The sequence below is a fragment of the Camponotus floridanus genome, unplaced genomic scaffold (genome assembly GCF_003227725.1).
Source record: "Camponotus floridanus strain SB8 unplaced genomic scaffold, Cflo_v7.5 scaffold59, whole genome shotgun sequence".
In the NCBI taxonomy this organism is placed as follows: Eukaryota; Metazoa; Arthropoda; class Insecta; order Hymenoptera; family Formicidae; genus Camponotus; species Camponotus floridanus.
Window position 1 is genome coordinate 14,298 of NW_020229758.1, and position 15,321 is coordinate 29,618.

The window sequence follows — 15,321 nt, forward strand, 5'->3', positions numbered from 1 at the left end:
TCACGCTGTCCGCTGTCCGCTACTCGCTGTCCGCTATCTGCTTCTCGCTGCCCGCTTCCCGCTGTCCGCTGACCGCTTCACGCTGTCCGCTGTCCGCTTCTCGCTGTCCGCTTCCCGCTGCCGCTGTCCGCTTCCCGCTGCCGCTATCCGCTGCCCGCTTCACGCTGCCGCTGTTCGCTGCCGCTGTCCGCTCTCCGCTGCCCGCTGCTGCTACTGCTGTAGCTCGAAACTGTAAAAGGAAAGAGAATCAAATAAAAAAAAGAAAAAAAAATGCCCGCTGCCGTGCTGCTGTCCGCTGTCCGCTTCCCGCTGTCCGCTTCCCGCTGTCCACTGTCCGCTCCACGCTGTCCGATGTCCGCTTCCCGCTGTCCGCTTCCCGCTGTCCACTGTCCGCTTCTCGCTGCCCGCTTCCCGCTGTCCGCTGTCCGCTTCACGCTGTCCGCTGTCCGCTACTCGCTGTCCGCTTCCCGCTGTCCACTGTCCGCTTCTCGCTGCCCGCTTCCCGCTGTCCGCTGTCCGCTTCACGCTGCCGCTGTCCGCTGCCGCTGTCCGCTCTCCGCTGCCCGCTGCTGCTACTGCTGTTGCTCGAAACTGTAAAAGGAAAGAGAATCAAATAAAAAAAAGAAAAAAAAAATGCCCGCTGCCGCTGCTGCTGTCCGCTGTCCGCATCCCGCTGTCCGCTTTCCGCCGTCCGCTATCCGCTTCTCGCTGTCCGCTTCCCGCTGTCCGCTTCCCGCTGTCCGCTGTCCGCTTCTCGCTGCCCGCTTCCCGCTGTCCGCTGTCCGCTTCACGCTGTCCGTTGTCCGCTTCTCGCTGTCCGCTTCCAGCTGCCGCTGTCCGCTTCCCGCTGCCGCTGTCCGCTTCCCGCTGCCGCTGTCCGCTGCCCGCTTCACGCTGCCGGTGTCCGCTCTCCGCTGCCCGCTGCTGCTACTGCTGTTGCTCGAAACTGTAAAAGGAAAGAGAATCAAATAAAAAAAAGAAAAAAAAAAATGCCCGCTGCCGCTGCTGCTGTCCGCTGTCCGCTTCCCGCTGTCCGCTGTCCGCTTCCCGCTGTCCGCTGTCCTCCCCACGTTGTCCGCTGTCCGCTTCCCGCTGTCCGCTGTCCGTTTCTCGCTGCCCGCTTCCCGCTGTCCGCTGTCCGCTTCTCGCTGTCCGCTTCCCGCTGTCCGCTGTCCGCTGTCCGCTTCCCGCTGTCCGCTTCTCGCTGCCCGCTTCCCGCTGTCCGCTGTCCGCTTCACGCTGTCCGCTGTCCGCTGCCCGCTGCCGCTGTCCGCTGTCCGCTTCCCGCTGTCCGCTTCCCGCTGTCCGCTTCCCGCTGTCCGCTGTCCGCTTCTCGCTGTCCGCTTCCTGCTGCCGTTGTCCGCTTCCCGCTGCCGCTATCCGCTGCCCGTTTCACGCTGTCCGCTTCCCGCTGTCAGCTGTCCGCTTCCCGCTGTCCACTTCACGCTGTCCGCTGTCCGCTACTCGCTGTCCGCTATCTGCTTCTCGCTGCCCGCTTCCCGCTGTCCGCTGACCGCTTCCCGCTGTCCGCTGACCGCTTCACGCTGTCCGCTGTCCGCTTCTCGCTGTCCGCTTCCCGCTGCCGCTGTCCGCTTCCCGCTGCCGCTATCCGCTGCCCGCTTCACGCTGCCGCTGTTCGCTGCCGCTGTCCGCTCTCCGCTGCCCGCTGCTGCTACTGCTGTAGCTCGAAACTGTAAAAGGAAAGAGAATCAAATAAAAAAAAGAAAAAAAAATGCCCGCTGCCGCTGCTGCTGTCCGCTGTCCGCTTCCCGCTGTCCGCTTCCCGCTGTCCGCTTCCCGCTGTCCACTGTCCGCTCCACGCTGTCCGATGTCCGCTTCCCGCTGTCCGCTTCCCGCTGTCCACTGTCCGCTTCTCGCTGCCCGCTTCCCGCTGTCCGCTGTCCGCTTCACGCTGTCCGCTGTCCGCTACTCGCTGTCCGCTTCCCGCTGTCCGCTTCCCGCTGTCCGCTTCCCGCTGTCCGCTTCCCGCTGTCCGCTGTCCGCTTCTCGCTGTCCGCTTCCCGCTGTCCGCTGTCCGCTTCCCGCTGTCCGCTGTCCGTTTCTCGCTGTCCGCTTCCCGCTGTCCGCTGTCCGCTCCACGCTGTCCGCTGTCCGCTTCCCGCTGTCCGCTGTCTGCTTCTCGCTGCCCGCTTCCCGCTTTCCGCTGTCCGCTTCACGCTGTCCGCTCTCCGCTTCTCGCTGTCCGCTTCCCGCTGCCGCTGCCGCTGTCCGCTTCTCGCTGCCGCTATCCGCTGCCCGCTTCACGCTGCCGCTGTTCGCTACCGCTGTCCGCTCTCCGCTGCCCGCTGCTGCTACTGCTGTAGCTCGAAACTGTAAAAGGAAAGAGAATCAAATAAAAAAAAGAAAAAAAAATGCCCGCTGCCGCTGCTGCTGTCCGCTGTCCGCTTCCCGCTGTCCGCTGTCCGCTTCCCGCTGTCCGCTGTCCGCTTCACGCTGTCCGCTTCCCGCTGACCGCTGTCCGCTTCTCGCTGTCCGCTTCCAGCTGTCCGCTTCCCGCTGTCCGCTGTCCGCTTCCCGCTGTCCGCTTCCCGCTGTCCGCTGTCCGCTTCTCGCTGCCCGCTTCCCGCTGTCCGCTGTCCGCTTCACGCTGTCCGCTGTCCGCTTCTCGCTGCCCGCTGTCCGCTTCTCGCTGTCCGCTTCCCGCTGTCCGTTGTCCGCTTCCCGCTGTCCGCTTTCCGCTGTCCGCTGTCCGCTTCTCGCTGCCCCCTGTCCGTTTCTCGCTGCCCGCTTCCCGCTGTCCGCTGTCCGCTTCACGCTGTCCGCTGTCCGCTTCACGCTGTCCGCTCTCCGCTTCTCGCTGTCCGCTTCCCGCTGCCGCTGTCCGCTTCCCGCTGCCGCTATCCGCTGCCCGTTTCACGCTGTCCGCTTCCCGCTGTCCGCTGTCCTCTCCACATTGTCCGCTGTCCGCTTCCCGCTGTCCGCTTCCCGCTGTCCGCTTCCCGCTGTCCGCTGTCCGTTTCTCGCTGCCCGCTTCCCGCTTTCCGCTGTCCGCTTCACGCTGTCCGCTCTCCGCTTCTCGCTGTCCGCTTCCCGCTGCCGCTGTCCGCTTCTCGCTGCCGCTATCCGCTGCCCGCTTCACGCTGCCGCTGTTCGCTACCGCTGTCCGCTCTCCGCTGCCCGCTGCTGCTACTGCTGTAGCTCGAAACTGTAAAAGGAAAGAGAATCAAATAAAAAAAAGAAAAAAAAATGCCCGCTGCCGCTGCTGCTGTCCGCTGTCCGCTTCCCGCTGTCCGCTGTCCGCTTCCCGCTGTCCGCTGTCCGCTTCACGCTGTCCGCTTCCCGCTGACCGCTGTCCGCTTCTCGCTGTCCGCTTCCAGCTGTCCGCTTCCCGCTGTCCGCTGTCCGCTTCCCGCTGTCCGCTTCCCGCTGTCCGCTGTCCGCTTCTCGCTGCCCGCTTCCCGCTGTCCGCTGTCCGCTTCACGCTGTCCGCTGTCCGCTTCTCGCTGTCCGCTTCCCGCTGCCGCTGTCCGCTGCCCGCTTCACGCTGCCGCTGTCCGCTGCCGCTGTCCGCATCCCGCTGTCCGCTTCCCGCCGTCCGCTGTCCGCTTCTCGCTGTCCGCTTCCCGCTGTCCGCTTCCCGCTGTCCGCTTCCCGCTGTCCGCTTCCCGCTGTCCGCTTCTCGCTGCCCGCTGTCCGCTTCACGCTGTCCGTTGTCCGCTTCTCGCTGTCCGCTTCCAGCTGCCGCTGTTCGCTTCCCGCTGCCGCTGTCCGCTTCCCGCTGCCGCTGTCCGCTGCCCGCTTCACGCTGCCGGTGTCCGCTCTCCGCTGCCCGCTGCTGCTACTGCTGTAGCTCGAAACTGTAAAAGGAAAGAGAATCAAATAAAAAAAAGAAAAAAAAATGCCCGCTGCCGCTGCTGCTGTCCGCTGTCCGCTTCCCGCTGTCCGCTTCCCGCTGTCCGCTTTCCGCTGTCCGCTATCCGCTTCTCGCTGCCCGCTATCCGCTTCTCGCTGCCCGCTGTCCGCTTCTCGCTGCCCGCTTCCCGCTCTCCGCTGTCCGCTTCACGCTGTCCGCTGTCCGCTTCACGCTGTCCGCTCTCCGCTTCTCGCTGTCCGCTTCCTGCTGCCGCTGTCCGCTTCCCGCTGCCGCTATCCGCTGCCCGTTTCACGCTGTCCGCTTCCCGCTGTCCGCTGTCCTCTCCACGTTGTCCGCTGTCCGCTTCCCGCTGTCCGCTTCCCGCTGTCCGCTTCTCGCTGCCCGCTTCCCGCTGTCCGCTGTCCGCTTCTCGCTGTCCGCTTCCCCCTGCCGCTGTCCGCTTCCCGCTGCCGCTGTCCGCTGCCCGCTGTCCGCTCCACGCTGTCCGCTGTCCGCTTCCCGCTGTCCGCTGTCCGCTCCACGCTGTCCGCTGTCCGCTGCCGCTATCCGCTGCCCGTTTCACGCTGTCCGCTTCCCGCTGTCCGCTGTCCTCTCCACGCTGTCCGCTGTCCGCTTCCCGCTGTCCGCTTCCCGCTGTCCGCTTCCCGCTGCCGCTATCCGCTGCCCGCTTCACGCTGCCGCTGTTCGCTGTCCGCTTCTCGCTGTCCGCTTCCCGCTGCCGCTGTCCGCTTCCCGCTGCCGCTGTCCGCTGCCCGCTTCACGCTGCCGCTGTCCGCTGCCGCTGTCCGCTCTCCGCTGCCCGCTGCTGCTACTGCTGTAGCTCGAAACTGTAAAAGGAAAGAGAATCAAATAAAAAAAAGAAAAAAAAAAATGCCCGCTGCCGCTGCTGCTGTCCGCTGTCCGCTTCCCGCTGTCCGCTTCCCGCTGTCCGCTGTCCGCTTCCAGCTGTGCGCTTCCCGCTGTCCGCTTCCCGCTGTCCGCTTCCCGCTATCCGCTGTCCGCTTCTCGCTGCCCGCTTCCCGCTGTCCGCTGTCCGCTTCCCGCTGTCCGCTGTCCGCTGTCCGCTTCTCGCTGTCCGCTTCCCGCTTCACGCTGCCGCTGTCCGCTGCCGCTGTCCGCTCTCCGCTGCCCGCTGCTGCTACTGCTGTAGCTCGAAACTGTAAAAGGAAAGAAAATCAAATAAAAAAAAGAAAAAAAAAATGCCCGCTGCCGCTGCTGCTGTCCGCCGTCCGCTTCCCGCTGCCGCTGTCCGCTTCCCGCTGCCGCTGTCCGCTGTCCGCTTCCCGCTGCCGCTGTCCGCTGTCCGCTTCCCGCTGCCGCTGTCCGCTGTCCGCTTCCCGCTGCTGCTGATGTCGGCTGACAGACCGAAATTCTGAAAAAGAAAAAAAAATAAGAAAAAGAAGGGAACAAATTAGAATAAGAAGAGAAACAAATTAAAATAAAGAATAAAGTTTAAATAAAAGGATCCTTAAACATAAAAGTAGGGAAATAGGAAAATTAGAGATAAAAGACGGATATGAGCGAAAGCTCGAAACTGTAAAAAGAAAGAGTATCAAATTAAAAAAAAAAAAATGCCCGCTGCAGGCTGCTGCTGCTCGCTGCCCGCTGCTGCTGCTGCTGCTTAATTTTTCCTTTACTTTTTCACTTTAATTTTTGCTCGCGTGTTGTCCCGCCAACGGAGAGTTAGAAGCAATGGATTTCTTCATGCATTTATAAATTGATATACGAAATGCAATATTTCGCGCCTCGCGTTTCACACAATGCGGCCATCTTTTTTGCTGTTTAGTATCGCCATCTGCATTCGCGTTAAACGCCAGAATTACGTAGTCTAGATACTTCGACTGCCGGTAAAGTCATCATTTTGTGCATGTCGGTAAATTGTTAGAATCACGTCGCGCAAGCATGATTTTTTTTATTTGTAATATAATAAAATATGTAATTAAAAATTCATATAAGAAACGTATTTTTAATCAAATTACATATACTTATTCCGTTACTCTAATACTTGTACGTTAACAGATTTAGGTTACACACATTGCATAAAGCTTCCAGAGAAAAGTATCCAGAAGCACAAATATTTTATAGACGAAAAACATGCGAAGATGAAACAATAGATTAAAGAAGCCTTATAATCATTGTACTTTTATGTATAAACGTTTCACAAAATAAAATCTTTATAAATGAAGTGTTACATTAAAAATATTAGTATAAAATTAAATATCCATATCAGATTAAAAATTTTTTGTCCTTTTTTTTCTTTAAAATTTTTTTATTTTTTTTTTCTAAAGATTCTTTAAGCGAGAACTGCTTTTTTCGCAAGACTATTGAACAATTTGAATATTTGATATTTTTCTAGTAGTTTATAAATTTCGTGAAAAAATTCGAGAGAAAATTAGATTTTATTGTATTACTGCACATATCGATTAAATGCTATATCAAATATGTAGTGTAAATATTTTAATTCTTTTGTATATCTCGATCTACTTTTTATTCTATCTATGTTTTCATAGTGATGCACCTTGAGCACTTTGCTTCATATGTTTGCAATAAAAATATATTAAAGCAAATTATTTTGCAAATTTATTATTCTAATTTTTATTTAGAAAGATTAAGATTAAAAAAGACGTATGAATTTTTTCAGATATTTCTATTGAAAAAAACGCATCAGATAAAACTGACTTTCCTGTACATTCTAAATGTGCCAAAAGATTTGCTCTTTATTCCACTTACTGCAATAATGTACACTAAAAATGACAGATCTATATTAAAAATGATAGATCTATATTTAGTAGTTGAAAAGAAAGAGAGGAGAAATAAAAGTGTATCTAGAGAATTTAAAAGAATAAAAAACAAATCTAAAAATAATAATACATAAAGATTAATATTATGTATTTTTTTCATGAGGAATGTGGGGCGCACATTTATGCATTTATTTATTTAGATGAGATTTACTTTAGAGCACATTCAGTATTCAACTTTTATTTTATTTTCTCTTTCTTACGATATATAAGTATAACATAATTACCTGCAATTAACCAATCAACCAATTATTCCACCGCTCTGTTTCATTACAGTTGCAATTTTCTTTTATAATATCACGAATATTATAAATAAGATAGATTTCAGTACGTTTCAAATAAATTTATATATTTTATGTATGTAACACTGCGCACACATATTAAAAGGTGATAATATCGCAGTTATAATAAGATACAATCCTGGCAATGTAGCGATTTTTAGATTCTGAAAATAATTTAATTTGATTTATTTTTGAGAAATGCGCACAATACTTGAGAGCAAATTATTTTTGTGCCATGTATTACCTGTGTTTCCAAAACTTCCACACACAGTATCATATTGTCTGCGATATATGAAAAGCTTCATCGATGAAATAAATGGTTAAATATGATTGAAATATAAGAAAAGTACTTGTAATGTAGTAATATAGTACTTGTAATGAATAACGTTAATGTGAAATGAATAAATATTTTATATTTTAATTTCATATAATCGAGATGAGATAAGACACTCATGATTACTTTAAAAATGTGTCCACAAATATCATGTAACTTCAATAGCTGCACATTTGTCAAATTAATCCTATTACGTTAAATAAATCACAACAGCTTGTTTTAATTTAATCTAACCAATTATATTATATGCTCCTCATTAAAATGTGTAAAACTGTACGTCGCACATTTAATGCGAATAATATACTACGTAATAAAATGTAATACACTAATGAAATAATTAAATATTATTTTTGAAAGCATGATACAATCCAGGCAGCATACGCTTGTATTTACATTCGATATCCATAGACACTGAGAGATTAGGTTAGGTTAGGTTAGATCAAACAAATTTATCGTTTAACAGTTGGCAGCCCTACGAGATAGGCTGTACAGTACTGCGCGCGCGTACAAAATAAATTTGAAATCGCTTCTAGTCTAATCATCTTCACGCGATCGACTTTATTTGAATTGTACCGAATCGAATTATGATGTCGATTTGTCCGAATGTAATTCGGGACATCGCGATGCTGTATAAGCGTCGAATGAGCACGAATTATCTCGAAAATATGATAAATCAAATCTACTCACCGGCTGTTCCACAGGCCGCTCCTCCTCGAAACAGTTCGCTCGCCTCGGGACGTCCCATTCCGATCTTGATGCACACAAATCCACACGATATCATCAACGCGAACGCGCGACACTTTATTCGGCACTCCTGATACTCGCTGGCATCCGATAATCATCATCAAGGGCCCGAATAACGCGACGCAATTTCGCTCCATCTTCGCAATGACGCCATCACTGAATATCGTCAAAAATCGCTGTCGCGCGTTTCCATCGACACACTATAAAAGTCGCGCGATCATCCTTGGACTCTCGACGCTCGTCTACTCGCGATATTCGTTTAAAAACGGTTAAAAGATGCGAAAAATGCGGACGTACGACGATCCGTGTAACTGCGTATGACTCTGATCACGCGCCAACATGGCGGCCGTATGACGCGTATGACGTAGCAGTGACGTAGCTGTGACGTCGCAGCACGCGCCAACATGGCGGCCGAACCACTGTGCATTCGTTTCTGCGCATGGCCATTCCTGTGCTCAACGTTCGCGCAACTTTGATTTCTGAAAGCACATAATGATAAATATATAAAGATAGAATCAATTAATCATATTGGTCATATATGTAGACTTGCCCGAAGAAACAGAGAAAAAATTGAGAGATATTTTTAATTTCTTTTTCTTTTAGTAAAGGATGGAAATGTCTATTCATAGGCTTGTTCTTTTTTTCCTCTTTCGCGCAATTTCGATTCAATATATAACGTAGAAAATTCATAGTATATTATGCTAATGATATGAATTACGAATGATTCGATTGTTTCATCGCGCTTTTCCAAAGTCAAATCTTATAATATTTAGTTTTGCATTTTAAAAGACTGAGAGCAAACTAAATAAATAAATAAATAAATAAATGATGTTGAGAAAAAGAAAAAGAAGACTCATAAATAAATAAATATATAATATAAGTATATAATATAAATATATAATATAAATAATAGCGTGAAAAGAGAGACATACTAATATTTTTATATAATAAATTATTATTAATTAAACTATTTATATTTTTATTTATATTATTTATATTATCAGAGGGACATATATGTTACCCTCTGAGAACATTCGTGGTCATTTGTTTTGTAGTTTATGTTCTCGTTTTCAATGTCCATAGAGGGAGTATCGCTTTCAGGGATCATCTAAAAGCAGGCCATGATATCTCTCAGTCTTCTCTTTGAGGGTACTTTCCGATTAACATATGATGCGCATGAAGTGACAGAAAATATAATATACGTGAACGTTTTTTAAACTATTTTACATTACATTGAAGAGACGTCAAAGTCGAATGTCGTCGGAGGTATCTGACAAACGTGAGAAAGCTTGACTACAAACTCCGACTTTATATTTTCTTCTAGGATTTGACAAGAAATTAAGGTATATAATACAGTGTTTCATCATTAATAATAATTACAGCGTACACATATATGTAGTACAAATTATGATGACACATACAAAACAAATTTTTTATGAAAAATTAATAATAATCTGCGTTACATATTTATCAGTTATTTATCATTTGCAATTATATTATTTTAAGTTTTATATATTTACAAATAAATTGTAGCACAATGGGAGAAAGAAAAGGAACAAATTTGTACTATCCACCGGATTATGATCCTCGTGCCGGTGGTCTCAATAAGTTCCTGGGCACTCATGCATTGCGTGAACGAGCCCGTAAGCTCCACATGGGCATCTTGATCATACGGTTCGAGATGCCTTATAATATATGGTGCAATGGATGTGGGAATCACATTGGCATGGGTGTTCGTTATAATGCAGAGAAAAAGAAGATTGGAATGTACTACAGCACTCCGCTTTATCAATTTCGCATGAAATGTCATCTTTGTGACAATCACTTTGAAATTAAAACTGATCCTGCTGTAAGTCATAAGTAATAGTACTGAATGAATAGTATTGAAATGAATGAAGATAAAAATGCTTTTGTATTTAATTAAAAATATGTTTAATCATTTCCTAGAATTTGGACTATGTTATAGTCAGTGGCGCAAGGCGGCAAGAAAATCGATGGGATCCTAAGCAGAATGAACAAGTCGTGCCTGAGACAAAGGAAGTGTCGCACAGATTATATGATGATGCAATGTACAAATTGGAGCATGGTATTGAAGATAAAAAAGTAGCTAAATCTCGAGACTCGGCACTGGAAGATGCAATAGCTTTGAACGAAAGTATCTGGAAAGATGACTACAGTTCGAATTGTGCAGTGAGAGCTTTATTTCGGGTATAAACATTAAATTTATTTTTAATAATATATCTATTATTGCAATTAGAATACTTCATTACTAATAATAAACTTGAATTTTTTTCCTGATTCTGACACTTTTCTTTTTGAAGGAAAAGAAAAAGGAACTCAAGAAGAAGCAAACTGAAGATCATGCTTTATTAAAAAAGACTGGGCTGAATATTGACATAGTAAATGAACACGAGGATGACATCAAATTAGCTAAATTACTCACTCATAAAAGAGGTGTTTAATTGAGCATTTAAATGAATTCAAAATATATATATTATATATTATTACATTTATGAATGTATTTTTTTTAGATACAAAGAAAAAAGGAGGCACGACATTAAAACGGTTAGTCACGATTGCACGATATAAAAATAAGAAAAAGATATTATTTTCAAATAATCAGTTAAAACCACAAAGTCAGGAATCGCCAAAAGTACAGGAAGTAACAGGAAATGATGCTACTACGTCGAAAATCAATAATTCAAGCACATCCTTAGTAAATTATGATAGTTCTAGTAGTGACAGTACTTAATAGTTTGATACTTTCTTGATAAATTCAAAATGAGCACAATCTAATTATATTTATATATATTAATATATCTATTATATTTGTTAATAAAATATTATGAAAATAGATTTATCTTAAATAATGTTAGTTTCCAAACTAAGACGAAAGTTTCCTCAAACTAATGTCAAAAATGTAAAATGGCAATGTACAATAGATAAAATATTTAAAAGTATTTTGATAAAAAATATATTTTAAGTATGATAACAGTTATAACTGTCATAAAATTATACGTTGGAAGAATATTCTACATTATTAATTGAAAGAAATTACATCAAATAACACAAAGCATTTACCCTTTTCTAAAACTACACAATACATTGCACTAACTTTATTCTTAAAAATGACATATTTCTAGATAAATACATAACAATGAATAAATTTTTCCAAATGATTGAAGATGTTAAACTTGTGTACGTTAAATATATTAAAGTTTACAAAGTATATTTATTTATCTTGCATGAATTACTTTAATTCACATCTCAATGGTAGGTTGCAATTCCATGTCTGCTGCAGTTGGAGATGGTAGATTCCTCTTCACCACATAAATCTTTTTATTGGAAAGACATATAACATAGCAATGATCTTTATAATTGATTGATATTTTTTCAAAGGCATTGTTCAAAGGAAACGCCTTGGGATCAACTTTACTTGTCAATGTGACTAAACTACTAATGATATTTGCTATTCTCTCATCATTTTCCAAATCTCCTCCAGACTGCAACAACAAATATAAAATATTGTACTTATTATTACAAATAAGAAGATATTGTCATAAGCAGTTTCTTACCGTTAATACAGCACCATCCTCTGTCAATACCAAGTATCCAGTTTGATCAGGTATACGTTCTAATGCCAACATTTTCTGCAAAAAACAATTTTATGCAATGCATAGTACCTCAAACATTATTTACTTCAACTAATGGCGAAGAGAGGGTTAACAAAATATTCGAAAAACAATAAGGACAGTAAGGAAACTTAGAAACAAAGTCATACCAATGAAGAACAAATTAATAAAGACTATTAATGAAAGGCATATAAATATCATATTAATTAATGTAAAAATTTTCAAAAATCAAACACAATTTAGTACTAAATTTAAACTGGAAACAATTCTAAATCTTCATACAAATTTGCTTAATCATAATATTTATCTTATAAGATAACCGCTTTTGTGTCCTAACCTTGAACAACAAGAAACCTAAAAGTCAGCAATAACGAACGAAAAATCACAAACTTACGTGTGATAACAACGAGATGACAAGATGTCACGCATAAGTACAAGTACTGATATAAATATGCCTCTTGGCACCGAAGATCGTCTCCAAGAATTTCTGTGTCCCTCGCGTAAAAGATAACAAAGCTGAAGTACACACATATACTATGACGCCCTCTCAATAATTTTCGATATTTCGAGAATCGCAATATTCGATAGATTTTGAATATAGTCACAAAAGACGCCACGACAGATGGACGGACGAGCGGATCGTCCCATTCTTTTCGCGATTATTAAACGTTCAAAAAAGCGTATCTCGCGTGTGTCTCATAAAGTATCAGACGTTTCTTGTAACAATTGCTATTAATACGTCCGAATACCAACATCAATTTGCCCGGGATGGATCGAAATCGCTTTCGCGTATCTTCTCTCCAAAGCGTTATACGGTTACAATTAATCAGGTATGTGCACAAATGTTGTCGTTTCCTAATTAACTGTATGCATAAATTTCGTCGATTTCGACCGCGTTATGTATTAAACATTACGCATTGGATTAATATTAATGTCACGAGAAGCGAGAATGTGCGAAAAACGAATAATCGAAGACATTTATTCATACACACGTATACAATTTTGATATAGGTTACCCTGTCGGTACGTTATCCCTTTATCCTTATATTGACGATATCATAAGAATCATATAAAGTGATGAATTGTATTAATACATACGATATATTGATATTATATATGCATGCGAACATGCACACAAAAAAAGACTTTCATCATGTGTTATATACATAATTAGTTATATAAAATATAGAAATTGATGCGCATATAGCACAGCAACATTGTAATATTGCCGTAATATCGCTGCAATATTACAACAATGTTCTATTCTGTATGGGCATATAATTTCTACATTTTATATAACTAATTATGAAAGGAAAAAGAACATAAAAATTCGCTGTTTAACTCTCGACATTATACATGTGTGTTTACAAGTAATTATCCATAAAAAGAAACGCGAAAGATACGGCACAAAAACATTACGTTTGTTTATTTTCAGATCGAGGAGCGGGAGGGAGAGAAGGACGACGAATATGCGCGCGTGTATGTGTGTGTGCGCGCGCGTGCGTATGACGGATGACGGGCGCGCAGGTGACACGCTTGCGCGACGCCAGTGGTTCTCTGCGGCCGCGAGGGGAAGCTGCGCGGCTACGTCATTCGTCGCGTGTCCTCCGAGCGCGGCTGTCGCCGATTTAGTGCGTTCAGCCGCGTACGCTCTTGGCGCGCCGAGGAGACCACGTGGTACGCTTGACACTTTGACGTTCGATTCTCGATCGCGCGCGTCTTTCGAGATCAACTTCACGCGCTTATGTTACGTTCTCGCGAACGAGTTCATTCGTGTCGCGTTTCGGGATAAGGCGTAAGTACGCGGCGCGAAGTAATAATAAATAGATCGTTTCGTCGTAATTCCAAGTGTGATCTGCGCGTGGTGACATGCCGTGAAGAGCTGCTATTGATTCCCCGTCCACGCTCGCAAGTGCGTGTGTCAGTGCGGTGATATGTCCAGGAGGAAGCAGGCCAAGCCGCGATCTCTCAAACGTAAGTCTTGCCCTTGTTGGGTCATGTTTTATTTATTCGATATACGGATAATACGATCATTAGAATTTGCCAAGAAATATTGATGGATGTAAATAAATGGAAAATGGAAATTTGTTCGAGTGAGAGCGAGTTATCATAACCTATGAGTACTGTCAACTTTACACGTCTGTCATTATCAAAAAATATCTTAAATATTGTATCATTTATCAAGATTGCATTAATTTGAAATGATTGAATTATATCTAAGTGATCTTGAAATTTGAATTCTAATGATTGTATATCACATGCATATATTATTTATTAAATATAAGCAATTGACTGTAATTCTCGTGGTACAATAACACATTTTTTAATAATTGATCAATTTATAATTTATTGTTTGACGTAAGACTCTATAATGAGAGTTTGAGAGATATTCAATTTTTCAATTTCTGGGATTCAGTATCATCTCTTTAGAAAATAAATACATTTGATTGTTTGTAAAAAGGATTATTTAATAATGCACTTCGAGAGTGAAATTAAAATAGGTTTTCATGTGTTTTAATCTCTTTAACTTTGACGTGTGTATGAACAAATTACGTTTTCTCTCTCTCTCTCTTATTCTTTAAACTATAAAATTGTACAAATTACATAATTGCACGAATTATATGTTGAAAAGTAAGGTTTTTTTAATATAAATTTATGATAATGTTAAGAGAATCTTGAGTATTATTGTGAAACATAAACAAAGAGAATTTTGCGCGCGATAAACGCGAGGAGAAAAAAATCAAAATGAAAGAGGCAGACACGAAGATCTGCCGTCTCTGGACGACGGTTTTACGAGATTAAGGTTTATGAGCTCTCATATGTGTCGCAAAGACACACAGAATAATAGCGAAGTTCTTTGCAAGGTGTTCGTGCGAAGGCGTTAGTAGATGGGAGGGGTGAGAAAGAAGTCGAACTAAAAGGGTGCTTCGTGAAACTTTTAGACACGTGCAAGCGTACTGCTACATAAAAGTGACGTAAGATAGACGTGTAAAAAGGCGCTATTGTTGAAAAAACTTCAGCAATTAAGGAAGATTAAATTATTCAAGTAATTTTGAAACTTGAAGATTTAGAATGTTTTAATTATTTCGCGATTGCGTACGTCGTTATTTAGTTAAAAAAAAAAATGCTTTGGCTCCAAATATGTGAACATAATTCATAATAAATGAAAATGAGTAAAAGTCAAAAATTTGGAATAATGTATGAGGCTTTTAAGGTAGGATTAGTGAATTTATCGAGTGAATATAATTCAGTCAATCTTTTTATTCGTTATTCCTATTTAATATTAATGGAAATATATATATCGTAATATACTTTTTCTATTAATTCTGTTATTTTACTCGTAGTTTTTTTGGATGTTTGCTATGATATATTAACAAAATATACGGACATATATATTACTTGTTGTTACGGAATTATACTAGATTATTTGTAAATGATTCTATTAATTTTCTAAATTTCTCGCGCAAATAATTTTTTAAAAATACATAATATGCATATTTAATTGTTCATTTTTGCCAGATATTCGACTTTGTCAGTTTTTTATTTAATGATATCAATTATCGAATAAAGCGTTTATACATCAATCTATCCGCACACAATGAATAACCAAGAACGGAGACAGAGAACGGTAGAAATCGCCGGTTCGAGGGCGTTTGATTGTTGCAAGTCGAAAGCATACGTGCAACACCAGTACATA

General features: G+C 43.5%; 3 protein-coding genes across 4 annotated transcripts in view; 2 read left to right on the top strand and 1 right to left on the bottom strand.

The window, feature by feature from the left end:
* Nucleotides 1–9,127: 9,127 nt before the first annotated feature.
* Nucleotides 9,128–10,783, top strand: LOC105255970 (coiled-coil domain-containing protein 130 homolog). The gene is made up of 5 exons (XM_011265557.3): nucleotides 9,128–9,335; nucleotides 9,526–9,841; nucleotides 9,940–10,200; nucleotides 10,314–10,446; nucleotides 10,524–10,783. Exons 2-5 carry the CDS (start codon nucleotides 9,530–9,532, stop codon nucleotides 10,742–10,744), a joined length of 927 nt encoding a protein of 308 aa, XP_011263859.1. The 5' UTR covers nucleotides 9,128–9,335; nucleotides 9,526–9,529; the 3' UTR covers nucleotides 10,745–10,783.
* Nucleotides 10,784–11,022: 239 nt separating this feature from the next.
* On the bottom strand, nucleotides 11,023–12,353 carry LOC105255971 (ragulator complex protein LAMTOR4 homolog). Its single transcript, XM_011265558.3, has 3 exons — nucleotides 12,019–12,353; nucleotides 11,568–11,642; nucleotides 11,023–11,495 (listed from the first exon to the last, which is right to left on the bottom strand). The coding sequence occupies exons 2-3, from the start codon at nucleotides 11,637–11,639 to the stop codon at nucleotides 11,253–11,255; spliced, it is 315 nt and encodes a 104-aa protein (XP_011263860.1). The 5' UTR covers nucleotides 11,640–11,642; nucleotides 12,019–12,353; the 3' UTR covers nucleotides 11,023–11,252.
* An 865-nt stretch (nucleotides 12,354–13,218) lies between these two features.
* The window catches only part of LOC105255972 (zinc finger protein 423), a 78,132-nt gene continuing 76,029 nt past the window's right edge, over nucleotides 13,219–15,321 (top strand). For both annotated transcript variants that reach the window (XM_020029008.2, XM_025412912.1), the window contains exon 1: nucleotides 13,219–13,598. In XM_020029008.2, coding sequence (XP_019884567.1) covers nucleotides 13,559–13,598 — 40 coding nt within the window. In that variant the 5' untranslated portion in view covers nucleotides 13,219–13,558. The remainder of the gene's footprint in view (nucleotides 13,599–15,321) is intronic.

Bases quoted from the DNA above. Each gene is read 5' to 3' on its own strand.
- LOC105255970 (XM_011265557.3), top strand. From the start codon at position 9,530: ATGGGAGAAAGAAAAGGAACAAATTTGTACTATCCACCGGATTATGAT. The intron at 9,842-9,939 runs GTAAGTCATAAG...ATCATTTCCTAG, and splicing joins AAATTAAAACTGATCCTGCT to AATTTGGACTATGTTATAGT. The intron at 10,201-10,313 runs GTATAAACATTA...TTCTTTTTGAAG, and splicing joins CAGTGAGAGCTTTATTTCGG to GAAAAGAAAAAGGAACTCAA.
- LOC105255971 (XM_011265558.3), bottom strand. From the start codon at position 11,639: ATGTTGGCATTAGAACGTATACCTGATCAAACTGGATACTTGGTATTG. The intron at 11,496-11,567 runs GTAAGAAACTGC...TTGTTGTTGCAG, and splicing joins AGGATGGTGCTGTATTAACG to TCTGGAGGAGATTTGGAAAA.